We start from the raw sequence: 13,229 nt of genomic DNA, 5'->3' as shown, positions 1-13,229 counted from the left end.
TTTGGACCACCATGTTTTATTTACAGTAGCCCACAATGGACAAACAAAAACACCCTTTGAGTTTTGTTGCTTGCTAAAAGTTACATAGGTTCCTCGACACTTCTTCGAAGTTTGATAGTTTGTTTCAGATAAATGTTTTCTTGGTTTTCTTTCAACCCACAGATGACCTTAAGTGCCAAAATAAGATTTAAATTGGTTCTTAACCTGTGGTATGTGTACCACCTGTGATACGCAAGCTTCCTCTGGTTGCACTACTGTATATACCGGGGTATGTGATCATAGTGGAGCTTGGACAGGAGTGCTCGAATAACAAAAAAAACCCATCTATCTTGATCTAATGTCACTATACCAGTGTGTGAAGAAGCACCACTGTATTTTAACATTGGAGATAATGGTGTTTCAAAGAGACCTCCATATTTTCTCAGGTGGTTCTTGGTATAAAAAGTTGGAGAAGCAGAGCATAACACTTAGCTCTCACTCATAACATTTTTCCAGCTGAACGCTGCTCTGAGAGAAAAAGAACAGCAAATATCTGTCCCTGGAAACTGTTAGAACTCCCAAACAAAAACACCAGTGAGTCATAATAAGAAACACATTTGGCTTCAACTCCCTCCGTCCCTTCTCCTGCTCTCACCGCGTTACCGTCTCACTCTCTCCGTCTTTCTTTGTTGTCCTCTCTCTGTGCGTTTGTCTCCAGATGACCACTCAAGGGTTATTCTTCAGCCCATCGAAGATGACCCCTCCTCCGACTACATCAACGCCAACTACATCGATGTAAGTGGAAACGCATCGAATGCTACTATTGGCTCCCAACGAAACCAACGAAACCACACTCCCTCGCTCGTATGTCAGGCCTCTATACCTTTATTGCGTCTACTCGTCATCCATCAACACCATGTTCCACGTCCAAGCCACCGTGAAGACGCAGCACGTGTCTTTGTCACCCATCTCTTCACCCTGAGTTTTTATACATCTTTTTCTCATGCTGTTAATGCACTGGTAGATTTGTCTATTTTTGTCGTAAATTGGGTTATTCAGTAGGATAATTATCTGTGACTGCAGAAGGACAACAAAAAGCTTCCTCTTATTTCCATAGTCTTTATGCAGCCGTGTATTTAACATACAGGCATGAGAGTGGTTTGAATCTTCTCATCTAACTGACAGCAGAAAAGGAAAATAAGTGCATTTAGCCGTAAGTGCATCCATCTTTCGTCTGCACTGTCCATCCATTCGTCCGTTCCACATAAACACCACTCATTTTCCATGTCCTTTCATTAGTCACTCATCTCCATACATCCTTGTAAAAACGACTATGATTCATCTTTTACCATCTCCACTGTCCTCTCTGCCTTCACAACAATCATCTGCATGTTTGTCCGTCATGTCCGTCTGCTTTTTTTTTTTTTTTTATGATAATATGCTTCACAGCACGCTCCTCTGCATTATCATTAACTGTCATTATATTTACGACACGCATGCTCGTGCTCACGTCAGTGTTGGAATCAGAATGAACCGAGAGGACACGGCAAATTCACTAAATCTGTCTTGGACGTGTCCTGTCTAGTCAGTCTGATTCTGGGCATTAGAATCATGTTTTCTTTCTGCATGGCTTGTTTAAACTCCCATTATATCAATGCAACTTTTTCTTTTTCTGATTGACACTCACTGACATTGTTGTGCTTCCTTCCTTCCTTCCTCCTTTCCTCTTTCCCTTCTTTCTTCCTTTCCTTCTTTCCTCCACTTGTTGTTTCTGCCTGTGGCTTGGGGCTATAGATTTGGCTGTACAGGGATGTAAGTATCACTGTGGATTCTTTCATTACGCTTATACACATCCTTTCATGCACACTCTTGCCTTTTACGTGCGTTAAGTTACACTGTGTGTCCGCTTTGAGTAGCTGGGGCTTCTGCTGCATGGAATATGTCACTATATGTCACTACATACTCTTACTGTGCCTTCTCACCAGTGTTTCCTCACTGTGAGCTGTACATTTGCTCTTGCATAGTACCGTTTTATGTCTTCTTCCCTCAAAAACACGACTCATGCAGTGGTTGTCATCAATGTTCTTATAAAGGTGACAGATTAAAATATAAAACATCTCTCAATCCATACGATTATCAAGATATGACCCAATTTATTTAGTAATGTTGACGAAAACAAAACATTTACATCCGTCACTTTTATCGAAATCATTGTGGAGATGCAGATGAAGATGTTTCCAAAATGGAAAGAAGGTTCTCTTATTTAAAAAACCCTTTAACTCCTAAGCCTCAAAATGTCCGTCTGGACTTTTTTTTGCTTATTTTAACCATAAAAAGGCCTGAAAATGTCCTGTGAGTAACTACTGTTTCCCATTTTTCCAGAATAATGTTCAATATCTGGCAGTTATTTACAATTTACTGTATGTTAAAAATGAAACAAACTTGAGCAAACTGATACTTGAACAGTCTAAAACATTTAAAATGACTTATGTACAGGAGTTTGTCCAATTTTCTCCTCTGGTGACAAAGACATTGATTCGCCGGGGACATTACCGTAATAACCACACATTGTGCATCTTCTCAGCTTTCAGAAACTGTCTTCCGATAGCACAAACCGTTGCGTAATTACGCTCATGCAAAGTCAAATGTCGTCCAAGAAATGCGCTTGGTGTTAAAGGGTTAACATATACAGTCATTCCACTGTTAAATGTACAGTTTTGATTCTTTGTGATTAAATTGTGGTGTGTTGTTGTTTTCAGGGCTACCAGAGGCCGAGTCACTACATCGCCACTCAAGGTGAAAAACTTATTAAATACCGCATTAACTGCTGTCACACGGGCTGCCACACCATAACAACAAAGTCACACTCAGTGCTGACATTGTGTGTCTTTGTATTCAGGTCCTGTTCATGAGACAGTGTACGACTTCTGGAGGATGGTGTGGCAGGAACAGTCGGCCTGCATCGTCATGGTTACCAATCTGGTGGAGGTGGGAAGGGTAAGTGACTGTTGACCTTTCTAAGTTGACGTGAATGATGTTCATCATCTAATGGATAATAAAAATCTCAAAACTCAACATGTATAGTGTGATGAATCTAAATTAAATAGGTCACTGAGTGTGTCCCTGAGAACTTATTTATAATAGTTACAACATCTCTCATGAACAGGTCAAGTGCTATAAGTATTGGCCCGATGATGCAGAGGTGTACGGAGACTTCAAGGTGACGTTTGTGGAAGTTGAGCCTCTTGCCGAATATGTGATTCGCACATTTACACTGGAGAGGGTGAGCGATGCTTTTGAAGTTCTTATTTTGAATAAATAAATAGGGAAATGTATCGTAAAATCACTTAAACATGTTTGTTTGTCTTTATCCAGCGTGGATTCAACGAGGTGCGCGAAGTCAAGCAGTTCCACTTCACAGGCTGGCCTGATCACGGAGTTCCATATCATGCTACGGGACTGCTTTCCTTCATCCGCAGGGTTAAAAACTCCAATCCACCGTCTGCTGGTCCCATTGTCGTCCACTGCAGGTATAAAAACATGCTGCTCACAACATAATAACACACTTTACAATTTAATGTGTTCCTTATTTTGGTATAATACACTTAAATGCCACTTTATTAGGTACATAGGACACCAAATAACCTTGGTCTTTTTAGTTAATGTTGCCTTTCTATCATTTGTGAACAGATTACTGGATATTGTCTCTTTTTCCGACCATTTCCTGTAAACCATAGAGATAGAAGATGATGATAGAGGCGATGAAAATGCCTTTAAATCAGAAGTTTTTGAAATACTCAGACAAACCAGTCTGGCATTAACAACCATGCCATGTTCAAAGTCTCTTTAATCACCATTTTTTACACATTTTGATGCTCTGTTTCAAATTCAGCTGCTCGTCTTAACCACGTCTAAAAGGCAAAATTCACTTATTTGCTTCCATATGATTTGCAGATTATATATTTGCATTAACAAGCAATTTAAGGGGTGCAACTAACTAAACATTCCCTGCTTCTGTGACTCGTCCCTTTTCAGTGCCGGAGCGGGACGCACAGGCTGCTTCATCGTCATTGACATCATGCTGGACATGGCCGAGAGAGAAGGTGTGGTTGACATCTACAACTGTGTGAAGGCTCTTCGCTCTCGGAGGATCAACATGGTACAGACTGAGGTGACTGCATTACCCCATCCTCCATCTGCATCCTCATCTTGGATAAAATAATAATAATACTACTCTGAGCCATCAGCATGGTGCCGGGCTGAGGTGACAGCATGGGTGCCGTGTACACTCATAAACATCCCATCACGTATAGATTTCATCATAAAAATATATATATTACAGTGACAAAGGTTAAAGTCATCCTCATTAATGAGGCCAAGAATTTGAAAATATGTGACAATGGCTCCATCCAGTGGTAGAAAGGAGACTTAATAAAGTTACTAGTAGTAACACTTTTTTTCATAATACCATATATATCCTTTATTTACCCAGGTAAAAGCCTCCTTGAGAGAGGTGAGAAAAAAAAAAAAACTTAATTATATTCAGTGTATATTATATAAATTAACTCAGAATGAAACTACCACAAGTGCATCCAAAAAAACAAGTCCTTGCATTAGCTTTATATCATGGTTATTTACCTTCTCATTAACTTTTTCTATCTGAAGAAAACATAGCTTTGTCATAATGTTATCTCCCTATTAACCTGAAGTGTTACCGACTGAATAAACAAATATATCAGTCTATATTAAGTAACAGTTTTCTAGTCACTTTAATATGAAGATGATTCATGCAGAAACAACACCTGCTTTCCTAATGTATCCTATCCTCTGTTCCTCATAACAACATGCAGGGACTACGTTGTTTCTATGGAGACAAAACTAAGTATTTAAATCTCACATGATGATACAAAAATATAAGATATCAAAGCAAATCCACGTTAGTTGAGTTATAATCATGAGCCTGATCGGTCATCATGTCATTCATGACGCCATCTCCCATCACACCATCACTCACTCACAGTGTCTGCATGCTCACGTTAACTCCGTGTCACAGCTGTTTTTGTTCCCATATCACAAGATGCATCTACTACTGAATGTGTGTGTGTATGTTTTATTATGAATAGCTCTATCTTTATCTCTGTGTGTGTGTGATAACACGTCTTGACTTCCATGTCTCCAGGAGCAGTACATATTCATCCACGACGCCATACTCGAGGCGTGTCTGTGCGGCGAGACGTCCATACCCGTCTGCGAGTTCAAAGCCGCTTTTTACGAGCTCATCCGCATCGACTCCCAGACCAATTCCTCGCACATAAAGGATGAGTTCCAGGTAAAAATGTCACGCAAATTTAAGCAATTGAATGTTTGGACCAAAATGTCATATCTTCGTCAAACAAAGTGCCTTAAAACGTCTTCAGTCAGAAACAAAAACCCATGTATGCTGCCTTAAATTAACTATTAAGCTATCTTAAGGTAATTCCTTAAACTATCTTAATAGTTAGCTTAAGGCACTGTATAAGCTAGCTTAAGGTACTACCTTAAACTAGCTTAATGTTTAATAGTTAGCTTAAGGTACTATTAAGCTAGCTTAAGGTAATACTTTAAACTAGCTTAATACTTTAAACTAACTTAATGTTTAATAGTTATCTTAAGGCACTATTAAGCTAGCTTAAGGTAGTTAACTTAAGATAGAAGAAGAATAATTGCTGCTTCTTCTTTGAGCCTAACATATGATAATAGTTATTTTACAGACATTTACTTCCCAAACCTGGCTGTTAACGTGACAACAGCAGTGATTTTATTTTTTATTTTTAAAACCAAACATTTTAGTTTAGGTTAACTATCAATTCTAGAAACATTATCTATTTGAATAAGTTCATAGATGAGCAAATAATTCAAGATCAGGTTTGTTAAATCGTGTGCCGGGCCAAATACTGATGCTGGCGTGCTGGCTATCTTCAGGCTTTCACACGATTTAGAAACCTCTAGATCTAGTTTAGCAATGCTGAATTCACTGTTTCTGGCAGAGATTTTCAGCTTGTGCAGCTTCCTTTGCCACGTCTTGGTAAAAGAATCAGCATCTGAAGCCAATCCTGGCTTTTCTTAGTCTCAGTCCTTAGGCTCTCACTTTATCCTCTTCCTGCAACACACGAGCAACACTCGGAACAACCAGAAAACACTTTTAGTGACTTAAAATCACTTTTTCCTGGTGTTAAGTCATCACTTGTCCATCTCTTCTGTGCAGACGTTAAACTCGGTGACTCCGCAGCCCCAGCCCGAAGACTGCAGCATCGCGTTGTTGCCTAGAAACCAGGATAAGAACCGCTTCATGGACGGCCTCCCTCCTGACAGGTGCCTGCCCTTCCTCATCACGATAGACGGAGAGAGCAGCAACTACATCAACGCCGCTCTGATGGATGTAAGTCTATCTAACGCATACAGAAAGACTACTTTGGGACATTTCACTCCTTTTGTGATGAGTATATTTTAAAATAAATACAAATAAAGAAGTCTGTGGTCCCAAACTGCACTCACACATTTGTTTCTTACACAACTGATGATGGGAAATAGTACATGTATTTTACACTCTCACACGCAGACTCCCCTCCCTGTTTGTGTGATGCTGTGTTTGTGGTTTTAGCAGCAGAAGGCTAGAGACAAATCCAGGTTCTGAAAAGACCGTTAGCTTCTCTGGCCGCCACCCAAACATTTGCTCTCATTGGCGACACGCGTGTTGTACTGTGACAAAAACAGAGTTACTGTAGGTTGAAAATGCAAGGTAAGATAAGGGTGGATTAGTTTCATTAATAATGTTTGAAAATGTAAATGGTGTGGAAAGAAACCTTGCTTCTCTCCAACAAAGCTGTTAAAGGAATCCTGTAAATGCTGTAAAAACATATGGAGGTCAAACAAAAACTCTAAAAGTTTAGCTGAATTAAACTTACCTTTTGGCCTCTCTCTAACCAAGCTGTCAGAAGAGTTCCAGGTAATGGGATTTTTATGTCAAATCTCCAATACTGGATTTGTTTCATGGCTTCAGTGTCGTCGTTTTCCACCACCAGGTTCATGTCACTGTCAGTCCTTGAACCCTGAAAACTCTGGTCATGATTTACACTACAGTCATTCACACCCATGTCACATTATATTGGCTGCATATTCTCATCCAGGAGTTGGACTCAGTTCAGTCAGTTCACTGCTTCAAAAATGAACTGTTTTACTTTGAAAATTTAAAGAAAAAGCGTCCTGAAGTGACTGAACGTGAAGAAAACCGACCCACATACATGTAGATGTAGTGAATGTATGTGTACTGTATATGTTATATGCATGTCCCCTCACCTTGTATGGACCTAGTGCATGATCATGTGACCAAACATCACCTTTAAAACATGTAGTGGTTGTGTCTGAGTCTCTGCTGTCTGTATTTCCTCTTGTGTGTCTGTTTGTGTGTATGTGTGTGTACGAGAGGAAACAATAATATAAATTAAAAGTCATTACTCACTGCTGCTGGATTAAAGTCGATTAAATAAATGAAATAAACGTTCTCTGTCGACGAAACGTCTGACTTTCTTTTCTTTTCTTGTTTCCCGCAGAGCTACAGACAACCGGCCGCGTTCATCGTTACCCAGCATCCTTTGCCCAACAGCGTCAAAGACTTTTGGCGTCTGGTTTACGACTATGGATGCACCAGTCTGGTGATGCTGAATGAGATCGACCTGGCTCAGGTAACTAAGGTTTTATAACGATACAGCAAAAATAAAAAAAAACTGAAATAGAAGTAAAAAAAAAATTTTTTTCATACATAAGGCTTTCAGGTTCATATGAAGTGGATTTATTTTTGGTGTATTTTCATTCATAATCAAATTTTTTTTTTCATTTGTTTTGACATATATAAGGTGATGCAAGTTAATTTGTTATTTCGTTAATTGGGTGCGACTTGGCTCATCTAATTAAATCAAACCTCCTGTCTTTTATTGGTGACAAAAAATCTATTAAAACTAATAAAAAGATAGAAAACCTGCCCTTTAAACTCATCTAAACTAACTAATTAAGAAAAAAATGTATGAAAAATTTAGTAATTCATGCAAATATTAGCTTTAAAATGTGAGTCACAGAGAAAGAATAAAGTAGTGTGTTTAGATTTTATCAAATCTTCAAAAATATCATATAATACACACCTTTAGAAGAAATTAAAAATGTTTAAAATATACAATTGTCCACTTTACAGTATTTAATGTATGTAAATGTATGTTTGTTCCAGGGTTGTCCTCAGTACTGGCCAGAAGAGGGCATGCTACGCTACGGCCCGGTGCAGGTGGAGTGTATGTCCTGCTCCATGGACTGTGATGTCATCAGTCGACTCTTCAGAGTCTGCAACCTCACCAGGGTCAGAGCATTTATCTACACTCTCACACTCTCACTGTTAAAGACAAATCCTCGTTTTATTAAAATCCCAAATGTGTTTGTTTTCTTATTGTCTCAGCCTCAGGAGGGTTACCTGATGGTTCGCCAGTTCCAGTACCTGGGGTGGGCGGGGCACAGAGAAGTCCCCGCCTCCAAGCGCTCCTTCCTGAAACTGATCCTTCAGGTCGATCAGTGGCAACGCGAAGGCGAGGAGGGAGAAGGAAGGACCATAGTGCACTGCCTGTGAGTACACAGCAACTCTCTCTTTCTATACCCTACCGTTCAAAAGTTTGGGGTCCCTTAGAAATGTCCTTATTTTTGAAGGAAACGTACTTGTTTTTTTCAATGAATATAACATTAAATGAATCAGAAATACACTCTATACATTGTTAATGTGGTAAACGACTATGGGTTTATGAGTTATTCTTTTGAATTGATTATTTCTAATCTTGTCAATGTCTGGACTATATTTTTTTCTTGCTTGTTTACAGAAATGGAGGAGGGCGTAGCGGAGTGTTCTGTGCCTGCAGCATTGTGTGTGAAATGGCCAAGAGACAAAGCGTGGTGGACGTCTTCCACGCCGTCAAGACGTTGAGGAACAGTAAACCCAACATGGTGGACACTCCGGTGAGCTCATGGCAAAAGGACAGATTTTATTCAGAATTGATTTTAAGATTTGACTTTTTGCTTTTAAGATCTTATTATTATTATTATTCCATGGCTTTGTGGTCATTTTGAGGGGGTTAACACGAATAAAAAATTGCGCCCTCTAAGGTCAAACACGGATGAAGCAACCGAAAAATAAGTTGCCCCGAATTTCACGAAAATTGGTGGGAGCATGCTATAGCCAAAGACGAACAAAAAAGTTCATTGACACCATGGCCTCAACTCAACAGGAAGTCGGCCATTTGGAATTTGGCATCCATCTTGACCATTATTTATAAATCGTTTATCATACCAACATAAGAAAAACATTTACATTTTCTATTATTATTTATTCTTATTTGTTTGGTTTTCTTTACTGTTTTATTGTGAATAATGCCTGCTAATTTATTGAGGATTTAAAGTGATATATACTGTAAATAAACATTGATTTATTTATTGATTGATTGATTGATTGAATCTCACAAGACAGATATTTACCAGATGAGAAATCTCTTCATATTTTAATCTCATGAGATCTGATGACAAAACCTCGTCCCACTCATATTATTTAAGTAAAACTAGTGTAATAACCATGTTATTAAATCCACTCGACCTGTGTGTGTGTGTCTCTACAGGAACAGTATCGCTTCTCCTACGACCTGGCGCTGGAGTTCATCGAGTCGTCCTAAACCAAGCAGAGACGAGGAGATGGAGAGAAGAAGCAGCCAGAACATTCAACTTTTCACTTGTGAACCTCGTGTTTGATTCTTTGCTTTTCATGTTGCTCCTCGCCTCCGTTCACGCGACACACGAGAGAAACTGGCTCCAAACAAAACACAGGGAAAGAGAAAAAGGAGCTGCGAGGAGAAGAGAACAGCAGCAACAGAGTTTACTCTTACTTACTCTGCTTCACATAGAGCTTTTTCACAGAGTGCTTTCTGGGCTCCATTTAAATGTTAACGCTTCTTCTTCTCCTTCTTCACATGGACCGGACGCCTCGTGCTGTTTCAGCTGCAGTACTCCGTGTGCACTGTAGGTGTTCCACTCCTTTCCAATCACGCAAGATAAGCCGCAGCCACAGCTTTTTATGAAAAACTGCAGTCGCTCTCACGCTAAAATCTCTGAGTAACTTAAAGTGCGTTGAGTGATGTTTTGAATATTTTTTTTTTCTGGTACAAGAAAGAAACATAAAGAGTTTAACGTCGTGGCCAAAACTCTGTGTGAAAGCTTCTCTTTAACGCTCTGTACATCAGCAGCATCTTCATGTTTCATGTGTTTGCGTACGTATAACAGCCATTTTGTTCCCCATTTGTTACACACAAGTCATTATTATTATAATAATACGTTTGCTTTTTTTTAAAAGTAAAGTAGCTTGTTAGAAACGAGACTGACAAACGAATCAGAAACATTGATCATGTTTACACGGGGGAGTTTTAGGCTTTTAGGTTTGTTTGTTTTGTTTGTTTGTTTTTTTACATCATGAAGTGGCAACTTGAAAAAAAAAAGTGTAGGATTTTCACTAAAAATGTATCTTTGTTTTTTTGTTTTTTTAAGTTGAATATTATGTATCGTTGTTGATTTGTGATGTCTGATTGTTTTATTTTGGAGGATTTGAAGTCACCTTTGTTCCCTCTGCTGTGCAAACATCCGACACTTGTTGTAAATTTAGCTTCGTCACATTTTATTTCAGGGCTGGGCCCAATGCACTTTCAATTCAGCCAAATTTGTGCGAACACAAACAGATTTTAAAGGCGTTTAAAAGAAAAAAAAATCATTGACTGACCGCAACAAATCTCCTTCACGTGTGTTGACAAAGGGAATTGGAAGTGAACTGACCCCAGGCTTCATTTTGTTTTGTGCACTGGTGGCCAAACGCGTACGTACGTCGTTGTTGTTTTGTTTTTTTTATTTCTTTTCTTTGCCGCTGATGTTTATTCATAAGCCAAAGACTTTGTGTAAATATGTCTATATGGATAAAAGCACATTGTTTGTATTTATTGTTTTGTTTACTTGCATCGCTTGTAAGAACAATCACTCTCCATTCCATGTTTACCACCAGCGTTTCTTAGAAAACTGAGGGTCAGGACGCAAAAAAAAGTGGGCTCCAGAGTCCTGCGGAGTCTGCGGAGTGTGTTCCTTTAATCAGTCCTTAAAGAATCCTGAGGTAAGAAACCACGCTACACTCAGTTTGTGTCCACGAAGAAGACTTTAAGAACCCCCTGATTGACGCTGTATATTAAAGCATAGACGTAGTTTTTTCAGTATTTAGGTGGAACTCAGTAGTGTTGTCTTGTTTTTTCACTTAATGGATCTCTGTGATGTTACCGTGGTTTATTTGTGTAAAAGCCCATTGCTCTGTTTGTGCTCAGTAGAGTATTTTTTCCGTCTCATCGGGGATAAGCCGTTTATCTTCACCCTCGTATCAAACACTGGACTCAGTGATGCAAACGGGGCTTAGCGAGCGACAACAACACATTTATCGTGCCTAATTATTTGAATTTCCTTGTTGTTACGAGCGTTTTTAAGAGCTGTTGAAAGCGGTCGGATCATGATTCAGTGTTTTTTGTTCATCATCAGAATTCTTCGTGGTTCTTTTTTGTTCACAGAAAACAAACAAACAAACAAAAAAGGAAAATTGTATTGTAAATAAAAATGTTAGCTGTTCCACGTGGTTGGAACAGGAGGAGAACGGTGTTACTGTAAATAGACTTATCATGAAAAACTCTCTAAAAAAGGCTCTATTAGAGAGAGATTTAAAACGATGGATGCAATGTCAGAACATAAGTTCTGTTGTAGATAAAAAAGAAAAACATGTCAGAGATTGTACTCCTGGAGGATTCTGCAATTTAAAAAAAGAAAAAAAGAGTTTAGTGATGAATAGAAAACTTTATTCTGTCGGTGGATCCTCAGTGTTCACGTTCTTTTCCCCCAGATTTCTGGAGAGAAGAAGAGTTTTAGAGGCCAATTCACTACGTTGCTACAGTCGTACGTTGCCTTCAGTGGTTTGAACAGTTGGACTGAACTGTTGTTTGTCTCTATAGCATGCAGAGAGAAAAGTGAAGCACTCGCGTGACAAGTTGTGTGTCAACGGGGAAATTTAAATAAAAAAAAATAACATTATAGGAGGAGGATGAGGAGATGCCAATAATTCCTCCTCAAAGAATCTGAAGTCCTGGCCCCGAGGAGTCGTGAATGACGCTGGTTTCTGGGTCAGAGGTCAGAGTGTACAACTGACATTCATGGTTCATAATTATACTTGTCTGTAATGTTTGGCTTCTTTGCTGTAATAAAGACCACTTCTTTAATTAAAAATAATCTGTTTTGGACTCTTTCTTTCTTTCTTTCGGCAGCGTCGCTGGTGAAGAAAAGGAAAAACACAGAGGAAGACGAGGTTCTTTCAGCGTTCTCCTGTGAATAAAATCATCACAAAGGGATTAAAGGCAGATTTCTTCTTCTTTTTTTTGTAACAGGTTTCTGAAACAATTCAACATTTATAACAGCAGTTGACGTTTTGCAATTCTTATGTTGAAATATCAGAATATTGGATGTTCTTTGTCATCATTCTCTTTCATTTCAGACGTCGTCACCCTCTCTCACCTGTGTCCAACTGATTCATCTGTCCTGTCCTCGGTATTTAACCAGTCTGTGTTCAGAAAGTCTTCCCGTACTCTGTGTCTTTGTTTCCTAGTGAGTAACCTCCTGTTTTTTGGATGCTTCGCCTTCAATCTGCAATTTTTTGTTTGCCTGTGAACGTTCAACACTAAGAACCACACTGTGCAATCAGGAAAGAGGACAAATGTGAGTGGTGTTTATACGTTTTTAGTACTTTTTTTTCCTCTCTTTAACCTCATAAATTATCCATGAGTAAATACAGTGAGAAAACACTGAACACAATTATAGCCAACGTTAAAATACAGTGGTGTAAATGGCCCGAGCAAAGTCAGCCACAGACTTTTCACACGAAGTAGATTATTCCTGATATACAGGTATATACCTGTAGAGTAACCTGGCTCTAAATGTTCTGTTTAGTCGCCTCTCACTAAGATAATGATTCTTTGCAATGCCAAGCTTTTGAGAATATCTATAATATAAATATAAAGACTCACACTATAATCTCTGTCCATCCCGAGGCTCCAGCCCTCTTTGCTCACTTTACTTGTGCAGCTCTCCAGGTAATTCATGAGCATGTTATTAATATTATTAAT

General features: G+C 39.0%; 1 protein-coding gene across 1 annotated transcript in view; it reads left to right on the top strand.

Annotated features, from left to right (window-relative positions):
• Positions 1–12,312, top strand: part of ptprk (protein tyrosine phosphatase receptor type K) — a 67,049-nt gene extending 54,737 nt beyond the window's left edge. Inside the window, exons 24-36 of the mRNA XM_083898992.1 lie at positions 698–774; positions 2,739–2,775; positions 2,879–2,976; positions 3,146–3,262; positions 3,355–3,509; positions 4,015–4,150; positions 5,159–5,308; positions 6,224–6,397; positions 7,569–7,700; positions 8,237–8,362; positions 8,459–8,622; positions 8,871–9,006; positions 9,660–12,312. Coding sequence (XP_083755118.1) covers positions 698–774; positions 2,739–2,775; positions 2,879–2,976; positions 3,146–3,262; positions 3,355–3,509; positions 4,015–4,150; positions 5,159–5,308; positions 6,224–6,397; positions 7,569–7,700; positions 8,237–8,362; positions 8,459–8,622; positions 8,871–9,006; positions 9,660–9,713 — 1,556 coding nt within the window. The 3' untranslated portion in view covers positions 9,714–12,312. The remainder of the gene's footprint in view (positions 1–697; positions 775–2,738; positions 2,776–2,878; positions 2,977–3,145; positions 3,263–3,354; positions 3,510–4,014; positions 4,151–5,158; positions 5,309–6,223; positions 6,398–7,568; positions 7,701–8,236; positions 8,363–8,458; positions 8,623–8,870; positions 9,007–9,659) is intronic.
• The last annotated feature ends 917 nt before the right edge of the window (positions 12,313–13,229 follow it).

Source organism: Microchirus variegatus (assembly GCF_963457635.1).
Source record: "Microchirus variegatus genome assembly, chromosome: 12".
Taxonomy (NCBI): domain Eukaryota; kingdom Metazoa; phylum Chordata; class Actinopteri; order Pleuronectiformes; family Soleidae; genus Microchirus; species Microchirus variegatus.
Note: the sequence above shows the minus strand (reverse complement) of the source record. Positions and strands in the feature narration are given on the sequence as shown.